This window comes from Chrysochloris asiatica, unplaced genomic scaffold (genome assembly GCF_000296735.1).
Source record: "Chrysochloris asiatica unplaced genomic scaffold, ChrAsi1.0 scaffold00094, whole genome shotgun sequence".
NCBI classification, from domain to species: Eukaryota; Metazoa; Chordata; class Mammalia; order Afrosoricida; family Chrysochloridae; genus Chrysochloris; species Chrysochloris asiatica.
Window position 1 is genome coordinate 2,206,078 of NW_006408612.1, and position 16,787 is coordinate 2,222,864.

At 36.0% G+C, this 16,787-nt stretch overlaps 1 protein-coding gene across 1 annotated transcript in view; it reads left to right on the forward strand.

Annotated features, from left to right (window-relative positions):
• Positions 1–13,781, forward strand: part of HAT1 (histone acetyltransferase 1) — a 50,962-nt gene extending 37,181 nt beyond the window's left edge. The window contains exons 9-11 of the mRNA XM_006866635.1: positions 2,835–2,986; positions 5,425–5,541; positions 13,272–13,781. Coding sequence (XP_006866697.1) covers positions 2,835–2,986; positions 5,425–5,541; positions 13,272–13,439 — 437 coding nt within the window. The 3' untranslated portion in view covers positions 13,440–13,781. The remainder of the gene's footprint in view (positions 1–2,834; positions 2,987–5,424; positions 5,542–13,271) is intronic.
• The last annotated feature ends 3,006 nt before the right edge of the window (positions 13,782–16,787 follow it).

Here is a 16,787-nt window from a genome sequence, read left to right on the forward strand (position 1 = left end):
AGCAGAAATCTCTCTCTTTCTCCTGGGGAGCAGCTTGTGAGCTCAAACCACCAACCTTGTGGTTCTCAGTCCAGTGCCTATACAGAGTCACCATGCTCCCCTGGACACTTAGCATCGGTTAGCAGATAAGGAATTTTATTTCTTAATCTTACTGAAGAGTTGTCAACATGGTAGACTTTTTATATATCTATGTAGCTATACTTATATAGGTTATGAATCGGCCTGCTAATCTCAAGGTTGGCAGTTTGAAACTACCAGTCTTTTCACGGGAGAAAGGTGAGGCTTTCTGCTCCCATAGAGATTTACAGCCTCGGAAACCCTGTGCAGGGTCAGTGTGAGTTGGAACCAACGCCACGGTATTTAACAACAAGATTGTTGTTGTTAAGTGCCGTTGAGTCAATTCCAACCCGTAGCGACCCTATATAGTTTCCAAGGAGTATCTGATGAGCTTGAACCACCAACTCTGCAGTCTGATGCATTAGCCCACAGCACCACACCAGGACTCCACTTACATAGATATATAGGCATATATACGTATATAAACATATATGTGTAATATATATATATTATATATTATATATATATATGTATAGTTAAGTACCATCTAGTTGGTTTCAACCCATAGCAACCCTGTATAGCATTTTTTAGGAGCAACTGGTGAGCTTGAACTGCCAATCTTGCAGTTCAAACGGCTTTGCAGTCTGGCGCATTAGCCCACAGTGCCACACCAGGACTCCATTTTATATATAATACCTTTTGTTGTTGTTATTTATCTATAAAATATATAGATATATAACAACAAAAGGCTACCATTATTGATGACTTTTGAGTAAGATCTCAGAAATAAAATACATATATAAATAAAATATATATAAAATAATGACTATTGTGCAGTCTTGGTAGTATAGTAGTTAAAGCACTACCAACTCAAAGGCTTGAACTCAGCAGCTATTCTGTGAGAGAAAGAGGTGTAGCTATCTGCTTCTGTAAAGATTTTTACAACCTTGGCAATCCCATGAAGCAATTCTGTTCTGTTCTATTGGGTCGCTCTGAGGTGGAATCAATTTGATGGTAATGGGTTTGTTTAGGTTTTGGTTTTATTCATTGGAAACTAAAGTCTCTCAAGAGAAAAGGCTAAACATGAGAAAGTACTTCTGAATTTGACAACTGGGTGTTGGCCTTTATTTTCACTGTTAACATTTCTTAGCATTGTAAAACACTCTGTTTTATCAACTATTTCCATTAAGATATTCTAGATTTCCATCTGTAGTCCTTGTTTGTATATATGGTTATATATAGGACTTCTGGTGTGGTGCTGTAGAATCAGCACTGAACTATGAACCGGAACGTTGGCAGTTCAAACCCATCAGCTACTCTCTGGAAACTATATACAGACTGACTATGAGTTAGAACAGACTCATCGGCACTTAACAACAACAAACAACATACACACAGATTTTTTTCACTCTGGTTGTCTATTCTTTATAAACTTGGTTTTGATTTTGTTTTTAACTTATGAATCTTTAGCAGTCTCTGGATTTCTCTTTAAAATCCAAGAGTTTTTGTTGAGCTGACCTTTTATTTATTTGATTTATAGTAATAATGAAAACTTACTGAAGGAATCCAGATGACACAGTGGGCTAATCATTGGGATTCTAACTGCAGGGCTGGAGGTTCAAACCTACCAGCCCCTCTGTGGGAGAAAGATGAGTCTGTTTGCTCCCATAAAGCTTCACAGTCTCAGAAACCCTGTGGAGCAATTCTGCTGTGTCCTGTGGTGTCACTATGAGCCAGAATTAACTCGATGGTCATGAGTCTGGCTTGGTGTTGATGAAATAAGTGTTTTGTGATGATTGCCACCTACTTCCGTTTTTTTTTAAACTACTAAGTTTGAAACAAAATGTGGAAGATAATTTGAAAAGATAAAATACTGGAAGATAAGATTATATACCATCTTCTGTTTCAAGACTTTTTAAAAGATAAATACATTTAAACGCATGTCAGTTCTGTGACTTTATAAATAGAACCAACTGTTTGTTTCCAATTGTGAAGAAAGTTGTATTTGGAAATAGAAATTGACCTTGGACTAGAATACATATACCAGTATTATTAATCTGTCAAAGCTGATTACAAGGGGACTTTAAAAAGTTCATGGAATTAAAAGAGAATGCCTCTTCTTGTAAGCAGCCTGAGGTAATCTAACAAAACAGTTAACTAATTCACTTGACCTAGAAAACCCCACTAAATAATGCAAATCAAGAGGTTCAAATCTCTGGGTCCATTTTAAGAACACTGTGAAACTGTTTAGGCCATCAAGGGTTTGCTTATCCGAAAAGCCACCAAGTACCTGGAAGATGTCACTTTGTAAACGCAATGTGTACCATTCCTACATTACAATTATGACGTTGGTAGGTGTGCCCAGGCCAAATAGTGGGGTTGGACACAGGGTCTGTAGCCCAAAAAGTACTGAATTTTTGCTGCACAAGCTTAAAAATACAGAGAGCAATGCTGAACTTAAGGCCCAAGATATGCTGCCAAACTTAACAGAGCTCATGGTTGTGTCAGCCCTACATGAGCTCCACCTCACTGAAATGATCCTCACTGAAAAGGATGATACAGGTTATTCCTAAACCAGAAGAAAATGATATCCCAGAAGAAACAAAAATGTGTATGGCTCTAGTAAATTAAGTTTAAAATAAAAGTTAAAAAAAGAATGGAATTTTCCCATGAGCTTTTTAACTTTTGTGAATATTTGCCTTTCTGTCTTAGTATGTATATTTAAGTTACAAATACATGGATTTAAGAGCAATGTTATTCTGACTTTATTTCCTTAGCGGAAGATCCATCTAAAAGCTATGTGAAATTGAGAGATTTTGTGCTTGTGAAACTTTGTCAAGACTTGCCTTGTTTTTCCCGGGAAAAGTTAATGCAAGGATTCAATGAAGATATGGCAATAGAAGCACAAAAGAAGTTCAAAATCAATAAGGTATTTTTATTCTGTAAGAGGAAAGCACTTAAATTTTTCCAGGTTTTTAAAAAAGTACATAGCGTAACTAAGATATTGTAAGTACACTAAGAATACTTTGGTTGGAGACAGCAGTGGTTAAGAATGCAGGCTCAGAAGCCAGGTTGCCTGGGTTTAAATGTGACTGCAGACCACTTACTCTGTGACTTTTAGTGTAATTTTGTTTACTCAGTTTCTGCATCTATACAGTGGGAAAAGAATAGATTGAATGCATAGCAAAACAGAATGGATAGTAAGAGCTTATATTTGCTTCTAAAAATATGTGTCTAACTGGTTTTACTACTGGAGGAAACAATATTGGTGAGACAGAACATTGACTTAATATATACTTATATATGTGTGTGTACATGGTGCCTATATTGATATAAGAGCAAAAAAAAAAAAAATTGGGAGTTGACAGAGGCAGGAGGTTATTAATATAAGCAGAGTGATCAGAGTATTTCATGTGAGAGACAGCATTTGATCTAAGCCTTGAAGAATAGTTAGGGTTTGGATTGTGTGACGGTATGTGGAAGGAAGGATATTGTAATAATAAGGAGGACTAGCACTTGATACTGTTGACTACCACTTACTTCCTTGGCTTCTTAGATCCTATAGACCCTGGTTTTCCTCAACTACTGTGATTATTTTATTCAGGATTCTTTTACTAACTTCTACTCTGCTATGTTGTTGTTAAGTGCTGTCAAGTCGGTTTCAACTCAGATACCCTGTGTAGGATTTCCAAGGAGCAACTGGTAGGTTTTATCTGCCGACATTGTGGTTCACAGTTCATTGCTGATCTACAGTGCCACACCAGGAGTTCCTACTCTTCCATATGTCACTTTAATGTAATTCCGTCCCAGTATTCTTTACTTGTTTTTTATTTTATGTATTCTACCTGGGAGGTCTCATGTAACTCTCCAATCCATATAATCTTCCTGAGCTCCTTCAACAAAACTACTCAATTTTCTGTCTCCAGACTATATTTTAATCAATTTTTTTAAAATGAATTCAAATTCATCATAATCTGGGCCTTGGCACACACCTTCCTATTACTTTACAAATGCTCTGAATCTCTTGCCATTTTCCAACTATGCCACAATCATCATATCTTGTCTTTTTATATATATGAGGCACCCTCAGAAAATTTGTGGAGAAATTCCATTTTTTCCATGAACTTTTTAAATCACCCTTACATTATTCCTTTGCCCATCTCCTTATCTTTGCTAAGCCAGATAAACTCAGGTTCCCTTACATGACATTTAAATGTTACCTTCTAAACTTAACCTATGCGCGCACCCCAAGTAAGTGAAGCAATGTAGATACAAAAAACTCTGCTTACTCTTTTGGTTTCAGTGGTAATTCGGATTCTCTTGATAATCTCTGACTGTTTTTCTTTGTCCTTTGTCTGTCCTTTAACTGTCACTACACTACAGGGTTCTGACTTCTCCCCTCTTATCACTGTCCAGGCTTTTCCCTGGGTGATCTTAACCAGTCTTACAGTTCTGACTCTTACCTATATATTGATATCACTTAAATCCTCACCCATAACCTAGAATTTTCTTCTGATTTTGAGATTTATGTTCTTCTGCCTTCTAAATCCCTCATATTATGAAAACTCACTGTTATTCACATACTCCTTCACAGCCAGCCTTTCCTTTTTTCAAAAAAAAAATGTATTTCTAGAATCCTTACCCCCGTAGTATTTTTATGTGAGTAGCCTCTGTTGATACTTTCATCATTTTTTGCCCTTTTCCTCTTTGTATTTCCGTGTAATTGAAAAAAAAATGCTTTACACAGATTGGTGTACTCTACTCAGCCCCAACCGCCCCAAGCCTGTGATCTATAAAGATTTTTTAGTATAAAAAAATCTTAAGCAGTGGACTGAGAGCCACAAGGTTAGCAGTTGGAGCACACCTGGCACTCCATGGAAGAAATGAGTTTTTCTGCTCCTGCAAAGATTTACACCTCAAACCTTATATAGGGTCACTTTGAATGGAAACCATCTTGATGGCCCTTAACCACACAATAAAAAGCTAGATCTCTACTACTTGGCTCCATCCTCGCTCTCCTATTCCTTGCTGTTCTGTTCTACACACACACTCACTGCCATCCTCTCTTTCTTGAATGGCACACTTCCTTCTCTTTAAACTCAGTTTAGGTTTTATTTATTCTCCTAGGAATCCTTTTCTATTATTGCTTCCATTCTCTGGCTGTGCTGTGAACATTTCTATTATTAAATTAAATTGAAATTTGTATAAACCCCTAGACTAGTAACTCTTTGAGGCTAATGACTATCTTTTATTGCTTTTCCTCTGATATCTAGGACAATTCCTGCCCCATAGCACATACGTAGTGTTCCTTTTGGAAAAGTGTCACTATTATTTAATGTAAAATGTATATCTATTTTCTTTTATTAGCAACATGCTAGACGGGTTTATGAAATTCTTCGACTACTAGTAACTGACATGAGTAATGCTGAGCAGTACAGAAGCTATAGACTGGATATTAAAAGAAGACTGATTAGCCCATATAAGGTAGGACTTTAAGAATCTTAATTATTGTATTATGCTCGGTGTTTAAATTGGGAAGAAAGGCTAGTAAATGCTAGTGTGTGGTAGATTTCAAACCGTTTTGTTATATTAATGAACTTTTATAAAAATGAAAAACAAAAAAAAATAACGCTTCTTCAAGTTGCTTAGTTCACTGTTGTATTTTACAGTTTAAGGTATGAATGTGGTTTCATTTGTTTAAATAATAATCCCAAAGATAGTTGGTTTTTTTTTTAACATTCATTCTTCTTCCACTTTTTTGTTGTTGTTGTTGTTGCACATATTTTTCTTTTGACTCAAAAAGTCCCCCACTGTTTTTTGGCCTCAACATCATTTGGTCATTTTTATGGATGAGGCATTGCTTTGCTAGTTAAAAGTCCTATAAAATGTGGAAGAAGCAATAAGAGTTCCTCATTGAATATAAGCAAATGATTATCTCCAGTTGACAATTTTAAGCTAATATTCCTTATGCACATTTAGTGCGTTATCACAGCATTCTCAAATATAAAATTATATTTAAGAGTAGTGTAACATTTCTTAAAAATTAATCATGGTTTAGAATACTTTTGAGTCTTCAAAAGGTGTACCTAATGAACATTTGTAATATATGCAAATTTACTTCACATTTTATGAAAATATATTGTGATTTTGTGATCATTGTTAGAACTATTACTGAGGTATGAAATAATTTATTGATAGCATCGTCCACCAGTTTTGTTTTGCCTTGATTTGAAGGATTAGCTTAAACAAGTACGTACTATCCCTTTAAAAAATTATTTCTAAGTACTTGCACCTTACTTTAAAAGTTCTTTAAACACTGATAACTCATTTGTATCAGTGCCAATAAGAGAAAAACAGCCCGTATTAAAGAGAATCGTAAAACACAAAAATAGACTTCATATCTAGTGCAGAAATAGTTTTCAGGTGTTCAAGAAAAGGTAACTATGAGCAGTTTGGCTAAAAAAAGAAAGCTATACGTTAATTCTTAACAGTAAAGGTTTTGTATTGCTTCATAAGTACATTTTAATTCATAATTAGATTACAAATAAAAATGTAGATTCAGTTTTATAATATCACAATTTGTAAAAGGCACAGCTAGACTTCAGAAGTGGGAAATAGGAAATCCACTTCTGAAGTCTAGTTGTGCCTTTTACAAATTGTGTGACCATGTATTAACATATGGGTATAAGACTTTTCTTCATAAAATAGAATTGATGGTACTATTTTTTATCTTACACGCTGCAGGATGGGAGAATCAGATAAGCTCTTTGTAAATTGTGGTATTTTGCATAACTCTCCTCAATATAAGCTGGTGGTAATAATAATATGGAGTCCTGGTGTGGCACTGTGATTTAATGCACCAGACTGCAAAGCCGTTTGAACTGTAGGGTTGGCGGTTCAAGCTCACCAGCTGCTCCTTGGAAACACTGTACAGGGTCACTATTGGTTGGAACCAACTCAACAGCACTTACGAACAATAATAATATTTAACATTTTATATTTTTTCAGTACTTTTCATATTTTATCCATGCAATTGTTCTATGAAGTAGGTATTATTATGAAGAAACATACAACTAGCCTATTTCAGATCCTCTGTCTTCTTGAGTTCAAAGCCATGATTTTGCCTCTCACTTTGTCTCCATAGTGAGGAACTGAACAGAAAGAAAGTACATTACATTGTCCATGTTTTTAAATACACCTTTTGCAAAGTCTTATCTCTGTACTTCACAAGAGAAACGTATTCAGCAGATGGAAATCAAGGAGAGACATTAGAAGTGGTGGAATTTTTGAAATTTTGTTTGTATGCTTTTTTGGTCCTGTGCTGTGAAAACTAGGTAAAAGAACAGATTGTTTTCTGAATATGAATTCATATTTGATTATAATTAATAAAAACTTACTGGCATTATTACCATCTTTAATATGTCTGCATTGAGCATTATCAGTTGCCTTAATGTATGAACAAATTCCTTTGTTTCTGAGGAAAGGAGATATATTTTATATAGAGTGTCTGTAGAAAATTCCTTACGGTCTCCAGTCATTCTAACATTAATAAATTTTACGTTTCAGTACTTTTATGTATATGTCTTCCAGTGTATGTCACTTTACTGGATAAAGGTGTTTTCTCAAATCAGTTTTTTATATTTTTTCAGTAAAGTTGCTATACTTATTTTTTTATTCCTAGGTACTTAGAATTCTTAAATTTAACCTTTTGATTTAACTGCCATGCCAGTAAAAATGACAAAACAGAGAAATTCTGATAATACATCTTAAAAAACTTGACAATGAAGAAATTTCAAATGGTGTAGAGGGGTGAGATAAATTGGTAAAGTAAGTTCTTGAAGAGAAATTTAATAGCAGTTTAATAATTTCATACAGTATATTTCTGGTACATGATTCATTCTATAGGTTATTTGGAACAGAATTGATAGTGTAAAAATATTTAAGAATACAATGATTGGAGGCCTCTTCAAGCAGTGGAGATAGATTATTTAATAATTGTTATATCTGGTTCTTATTAGGTGCCATTGAGTTGCTACTGACCTTAGGCATAACAGAAAGAGGCACCACCCATTCCCATGCCATCCTCATAATTGTTACTTTTGAGCCCATTGTTTTGTTTGCCGCTGTGTCCGTCTTTTGGGTCTTCCTCTTCTTCAGTGATCCTCCACCTTACCTAACATTATGGCCTTCTCCAGGGACTGGTTCCTCCTGATAATATTTGCAACATATGAAAGACTTGCCATCCTGGCTTCCTAGGAGCATTCTGATTGTATTTCTTCTAACACAGGTTTGTTTGTTCTTCTGGCAGGCCAAAGTACTTTTAATATACTTCTTCAACACCGTAAATCAAATGCATTTATTCTCTGTGGTCTTCCTTATTCACTGTTCAACTTTCACATGCCTATGAGAGGCTATTGAAAATATCATGGCTTTTGAACACTTTAAAGAGGTCTTGTGCAGCAGATTGGCCTAGTGTAATACATCATCATTTGATTTCTTTTTATTTAATTTAAGGTTTTTATTGTGGATTGAGTGAAAGTTTACAGGGCACATCATCAGCTTCACATTCAACAATTCATATAATTTGTTTCATTACATTGATTATAATCCCCTCCATATACCATCAGTCAAAAGTATTTATCCACTTTAGCTTTTTTTAAAAAACACACAAACAAAAAAAACCCCCTCAGGCATATATAATAAATTACATCTCCAAAGGGCACACTCTGCAAGTCTGCTTCTGGCCACAAGCTCTTAGTCCCTCTCTTCTTAGTTGACGAATCTAGAGTCCTCAGCCGCTCCCTCTCTCCATGCCCCCATCTCTGCCTCCATCTCTGGCGCTGCTGCTTCTCTGGATAAGGTCCCGCATTCTATTTGTGTGTTCCTCTCTTGATGGTCCTAGGGTCCTCTGTTTCTGGACTGTAAGACCAACCACTCCCTTTTTTTTTGTTACAAAACTTCTACCTTTAAATTTATGACAGTCGTGATTAGTCATGATAACAGTTATTCACTATTGAATCTTAGGAATCTTATCCCCATCTCCTTTCCCCAGACCCATCTAGACAAGATGATAACTATTCAGTGGGGACTCTTTCCCCCCACACTCTTAACTAAGCTCCCTCTTGAAACTTTGTAAGCCATTCACTTCATGCCCATCATTTGATTTCTTGACTGCTGCCTTTATGAGTGTTGATTGTGGGTCCAAGCAAAATGAAGTTTTTGCCAACTTCAGTCTTTTCTCCATTTATCATGATAGTATTTGTTGGTCCGTTTGTGAGGATTTTTGTTTTCTTTACGCTGAGGTACAATCCATACTGAAGGCTTTGGTCTTTGACCTTCATCGGTATTTTAAGTCCTCTTGGCATTCAGCAAGCAAGATTGTTTCATCTGCATATCACAAGTTATTTGTGAGTCGTCCTTCATCCTGATGCCATGTTCTTTATAGAATCCAGCTTCTCAGATTTATTTACCCAGCATACAAATTGAATAAATACAGAGAAAGGATATAACTCTGGTGTGTACTTTTCCTGATTTTAAACCAGTCAGTAGTAGTCTTGTTCTTTTCGATCAACTTACTATGTACAGTTTCCTCATGAGCACAAGTAGGTGTTCTGGAATACCCATTCTTTACAATGTTATCCATAGTTTGTCATGATCCATGCAATTGGAAGCCTTTACATAGTTAATAAAGCACAAGTAAACATCTTTCTGGTACTCTCTGCTTTCAGCCAGGATCTGTCTAACATCAGCGGTGATAGGCCTAGTTCCATGCCCTCTTCTGAATCCAAGTTGAATTTCTGGTAGTTCTCTGTTAATGTTTCACATTTTGTTGGGTCACCTTTCTTTAGAATGGGCACATATATGGATCTTCTCTAATCAGTTGGCCAGGTAACTGTCTTCCAAATTTCATGACATAGATGTGTGAGCACCTCCAGTGCTTCATCAATTCCTGGAGCCTTGTTTTCGCCAGTGCAGTTTGGACTTCTTCCTTTAGTACCATTGGTTCTTGCTCAGATGCTACCCTTTTAGATGGTTGAACATCCATCATTTCTTTTTGGTACATAGGTCTTCTTTTGGTTCCTTCCATTTTCTTTTGATGTTTTCTGCATCAATCAAGGTTTTGCCTAGTTTGTTGTTTTTGTTGTTAAGTGCTGTGGAGTTAGTTCCAACTCATAGCAACCCTGTATAGGGTTTCCAAGAGCAGCTGGTGAATCTGAACTGCTGACCTTGTGGTTCAAACTGACCTTGCGTTCCAATGCTTTATCCCACAGCACCACAGGACCATAGAATCCTTCAATGTTGTAAGTCAAGACTAGAATTTTTTTCTTTGGTTCCCTCATTTTGAGAAATGCGGAGCTTGTCTTTACTTTTTGTTTTCTAACTCCAAATCTTTGCACGTTTCATTATAATAAACTATGATTTATATTCTTAAGCTACCCTCTACCATTTTCTGTTCAGTTCTTTTACTTCCTTATTTCTTCCATTTGCTTTTAGCATATCTATGCTGGGAAGCAAGTTTCAGATTCTGTTCTGACATTAATTTTGGTCTTTTCTTTTTTTCCTGCCTTTTAAATGTACTTTCATTTCTTCCTGTATGATGTTCTTGATGTCATCCCACAGCTCTTTGGTTTTTGATCTTTAGTGTCTAATGCATCAACCCTGTTCTTGAGATAATCTCTAAATTCAGGTGGGATGTGTTTAGGGTCATATTCGGCTCTTGTGGAATTCTTTTCATTTTCTTCATGAGGTTTTCAGTGGCTAACCATTGAGTAGTAGTCCACCTCTCCTTCTTCCTTGTCTTAGTCGTGAAACTCCACTGATACCTGTCCACCATGGATGACCTTGCTGGTATTTAACATACTGATAGCTTCCAGCATCACAGCAACAACAAAAGCCACCACAATATGACAAACTGAATAGCAGTGTAGAAACATAGCTGACATTCCTGTCACACACCATAACATTTCCAACTTTTTCCTTAAGTGTGTTGCTTATATGTCATGTTGCAATCTTGCTTCCTAGCATAAAAAAGTAACTTTTATAGCACAAAGTATATATCAGCCATAATATTGAAGAGTAAGAAATATACTGTCTTTCTCACCTTATTAATGGATTTTCTCTAGAAGTATCATCAAAGATCAGCAACATTGGCAGAATCACAACCCATACTACGGAATGTACATTTTAATAAGGTTCCCAAGTAACTTGTATGCACACTGAATTTTGAAAAGCACTACTTTAGAGGAACCACTCTTACTAATGAAGTTAAATTTTTTCTTTCTGATTATAGTAGTAGCAGCTTCGTTTACTTAACCCTCTAGTTTAGACTTAGGATCAACCTTAATTTTTTTGTAATGCCGGTAGTAGAAATGTTTGTGTGACTGTAGCTTATTAATTCTTAGTTTTTAAAGTGGTAATCGTATTTGTCTGGTATCCCAAAATTATTAGGGTCCCTTTTGTATTGTTGAGTGTCAAGTTGGTTCTGACTCATAGTGACCATGTATCACAGGGTTTCTGAGGAGCAGCTGGTGAGTTTGAACTGCTGACCTTGTGGTTCAAACTGAACTTGAGGTCGAATGCTTATATTTAGGGCGCCATACCAGGACTCCTACATTTATTACTTTTTAGGTGAACTTAGGTATTGATTGAGGGTTGTATTTTATTGTGGGGGATTATTTTTATTTTCATTGTTTTTTTATGCGTGTGTTTTTAAATGTTTTATTGTGAATTAGTTTACATGGGAGAACATTAGTTTTACATTCATCCTATAGTATATCATTTTATTGCTATGATTACAATCCCCTCCATGCACCATCAACCATCCAAAGGGTGTACCCTGCAAGCATGTCCCCTGGTCATCAGCACAGAGCCCCTCTCCCTCTCTGTGTCTAAAGTCCCCAACAGCTCCATCTCTCCACGTCATCGTCTCTGCCTCCATCTCAGGCATCACTGCTTCTCTGCTAGGGTCCCGCTGTCTGCTCTTCTTCCTTGATGGTCCCAGGGATCTCTGCTCTTAGGCTGAAAAGTTAATCACTCCCTTCCTTGCTAAAAAAAATCTACCTTTACAATTCCAACCCTCACAAGCAGTCCAGATAACAATTATTAACTGTTGCATCACAAGATTCATCCAGATTTCATTTCATCAGATTGATTGTGTACTACTCAGTGGCGATTCCACCTTCCTCCATGCCCTATGACTCTAGCTTCCCTCTTGAAAGCTTGTAAGCCAGTCACTTCTTGCCTTTGTAGCCCCCCGCCCCCCATTTTAGGCAGCTAGTGTCCAAGTTGCTTATCCCTGTCTACTCTGTGTATGGAGCGGGTGGGAATGACCCTTGCTGTAAGGATTTGTTCCCTCTTTTGAGCTACTCCATCCATAGGTGTAGGTCAGGTTCATCAAATTGTATCAGATTACCCTTTTTTCCCCTCTTCTTTCTTCTGGTTGAGCTCTGATCATCTAGTCATTGAAGCCAGGTCAAGGGGTCATTGTTTTTTCAGAGGTTGTTTGACATGGAGATTCGGAATATAGATTCTCAACGGGCCGTTAGGTTTTAAATCTTGGCTTCTCAGTTTACTTGCTCTATATCTGTGATCAAATTATTTAAAACTCTATACTTTTGTTTCTTCATCTATAAATGGGAGAAAATTATGTGGTATTATATGAGTTTAATATATGTATTCATATATTTATGAAGTCCTGGTGTGGCACTGTGGATAAGTACTGATAAAGTCAGCTCTTTCGTATATGCTTTGATAAGAAAGAAAATTGATGTAATCTGGAACTATTCATCTAAAAAGTATGACACTTTATCTTATCTTTCTGAAACTGTGGTCCATAAATTTACAGGGTAAGGGAACCTAGAAATAGAATAGTGGTAGGTCACAAGTGATGATTGCATCTTCATCTTCAGTGAAAATACTTTTCTTATTAAAGAAATGCTTGCGTGTCTACACTGGCCAGCGTTCCTTTATTATACCTTATAGAGTGGGCTTCTAGTCATATATCTGTATTTGTTATCAATTGATGAAAATGTCAGATTTTTAAACACCTTTCAGAGCATTTTTAGTTTGTGGTTAGATTTAAGCTTAGGTTCCTCAAGAGTAACACTGGACATGTTCCTATGACCTTTTTTACCCACTGGAGATTGAAAATTATAGAAATACCAAGAAATACCTGCTTTGTTTAACCTAAAAATTAATTGTGTTTTGTTGCTTAGAAAAAGCAGAGAGATCTTGCTAAAATGAGAAAATGTCTAAGACCAGAAGAACTGACAAACCAGATGAACCAAATAGAAATAAGCATGCAGCATGAACAGCTGGAAGAAAGCTTTCAGGAACTTGTAGAAGATTACCGACGTGTCATTGAACGACTTGCTCAAGAGTAATGATTCTACTACTATGTACGGGAAGTTTGCAAATTTCTGTACATTGTGCTGTGAAAAATCTCGTAATCCCATGATGACTCTAAATTTAATATCTTGTAACATTTTACTTACATTAAAAGTGATCTATCTTATCTTTAGATGGATATCTTCTTTTGGAGAGATTGTATATTTTAAAATACACTTTAGAGTCTATGAGCATATATTGCATTAAAAAACAAGACATAGCTTCTGAAATACCACTGTAATTGTGCTTCCCATCTTAATCAGTATAATAAATGCTTAGTTGTGATACCTTAATGTGTGCTGCTTCTTAAATACTGATAAACCTTTTCACTTGTTAAAAATCTTAGGTTTTAAGCTTGTTTTATTCCTCCCATATTTTGCATCTACATTCTTGTTAACCTTTAAAATACGTTTCCTCAAGGTCTTCCTGGTAACCTATTTTCTCCTATGGTTGGTTGGTTGATAGGTTAAGTGCCATCAAGTCAGTTTTGATCCATAGTGACCCTGTATAGGGTTCCCAAGAATAAGCTGGTGATCTTGAACTGCTGACATTGCGATTCAAACCAGCTTCGCAGTCCAGTGCATCAACCCACAGTACCACACCAGGACTCCCATATTCTCCTATAGGTTTTTTTAAAATAGGAAATGTTCCTAATATAGGCTTGAGGTTTTTTTGTTTGCTCATTTTTTAAAAAAACCCTAGTAACGGCTTGGTTAAGTTTAGACAGGTAAGAGAGAAGAGAAACTTGGTAAAGCATCAGATAGTAATTGAAGATAATTTAGAATTTGGTATAAACATTTTATAAATAATGTGATACAGTTTAGAGTCTATGAGCATATATTGCATTAATAAAACAAGATATAGCTTCTGAAATACCACTGCAATTGTGTTTCCCATCTTCTTAATGTGATATGTAAATCAGTTTATAAAAATTCAGTTTATACACCATTATAGAAATATATCTTGCATAAAATGAGATGTGTATTTGTTATGATTTACTATAAGGCGTTGAAGTCCAAAGAAAAACTAGGGTTATGCTAGATATGATTATCTAGTTTAATGAGGTAGAGTATAAAATAAATTGCTATATAAAGTATCATAAGTAAAGAACTGATGTTTACAATGTGTAGCAATAAACCAGGTACTACATAACATCTAAAAGGAGCTCTGGTAGCGTAGTGGTTACGAATCGGGCTGCGAACCTTAAGGTCAGCAGTTCGAAACTACCAGCCGTTCCGCGGGAGAAAGATGAGGCTTTCTACTCCCGTAAAGATTTACACCCTCGGAAACCCTGTACAGGGTCGCTATGGGTCGGACCCGACTCAACGGCACTTAACAACAACAACAACAACATAACATCTAAAATTGAAGGTAAGGTAAATTTTACTTTTTAAAAGCAGACTTGTTCCATGCTGAGGACAGTGTTCCAACTTGAATAAGCACCATCTTACACTTAGATCAACTTTCTATCACTAAACTATTTCAACATAGTAGAAACCAGGTAATGGTTGGTAGCCTCTGAGCATAAAAGCAGCATACCAACTAAGCTGTGCTCTTAAAATGGGGTGCTGCACAGTTAAAACCATTATCTCAAAAGCTTGTGTATAGATAAAACCTATTGGTTTCCGAGAGATCTTGTGTATGTATGCGCACACATAAATTAGTTATAGATACGATGAACCATTTAACTCTTCTCAAACTATATGAAAACAATTAGTTTTCCATCTGAATTAGCTAACAATTATTTTAAAATTTTTAATTGAAAACTCAATCCCTGAAGATGAGCTTGGAGGTGGTGATGGAACCTAAAGTTTCCTCTTCTTTAAAACATGTGTTCCTTTGTTCAAGTCATGGATAAAGAGATGGTTTAGCATTAACCTTCATGACTTAAGAGTGGTTAGTAAAAGTCTGAGGTTTAAGCCTGACTTTGTGTGGCTAATTAAATACCAGGAGAGTTGAGTTATGCAGTACTATTGTGGAATTCCACACAACCACTCTCTAGGGCCTGAGCATTCACCCTATGTATCATCCATACATATATACATCAATTGTATTTATTGCCTTTACATTCTTTTTCACTGCCTTCCCTGCCAATGTTATCTTCCTACAATGCATATTCTCTATATCTACTTTCTCAGCACTAGTTTTTCCATCTAAAATGTTGTACTAGAAAGACCTCTAGGCTCTTTTCCTGCTTTTTACTGCATTTGTCCACCCTTGTGAGTGTAAATGTCTAAAATGAAACATTAGGTATATAAGAAAATTGGTATGTGAAATCGTTTGTATGTGAGAAAAAAATACAGTTAATGTTTCTTGATTGTCTTCCAAATTTACAGAGGCCCACTTTGCTGTTCCTAAGCTTGTTTAGTTTGAAGATTTATCGGCTCCACTGCAGTCCTTGTCTAGTAGAGAAGAGCTTACAATAGAGTACCCAAGAATAGAAATCAGACCTTAGGGGACATCTGATTTCATTCATTGTTAATTATTAAATTCTTTGTTTCTTTTCATTACAAAGCCAGGTTAAGTATTAAATACTGATTTAGGGAGGTTACCTTTTAAATGAAATTAGTTTTACATTTGTATGTTATCCCTGTCATAGATGCATAATACTTCATGTTGATGTGTCTGTATTAAACCATTTGCCTAGATGGTTCTGTGTTTCTGACTAATAGATGATATACAAATGAAATTAGTATCTTTGTGTTGTTGTTGTTGTTATGTGCCATCGAGTCGGTTCCGACCCATAGCGACCCTGTATAGGGTTTCCGAGGGTGTAAATCTTTACGGGAGTAGAAAGCCTCATCTTTCTCCCGCGGAGCAGCTGGTAGTTTTGAACCGCTGACCTTAAGGTTCGCAGCCCGATTCGTAACCACTACGCTACCAGAGCTCCTTATACTTTTATATCTGTTAAGTCATTTTGTTAAGATAAATGCCTAGAAAATGAAACCACTGAATCACTGTTAAGAATATCTTTATGGTTTAATATGTAAACATGCCATACTGCTTTTTCAGAATGATTGGTAACACTCTACCAGATAGGAATGTGCATGCTGGTTTAAGTAGAATGTCAGTGGCACAGAATATTGACTCTTGTTTCAGTGGATCTGAAATCTGCCTTCAGGGAAAACTGAATTTATTTTCCCATGTTTTTTTGTGAAAAAGATTTTCCTGATATAAATGAACTAATTTATTTTTTTATGTTTCTCTCTGGGGAATAATTTATGGATGACTATCATATCCAGAGATGAAGTAACATTGAATTAGTGGCAATGGTAGCACTATACTAACCTGACCTCCATTCCTCCATTGTATCATCTTCCATTAATCAGTCCAACCAAATCCTT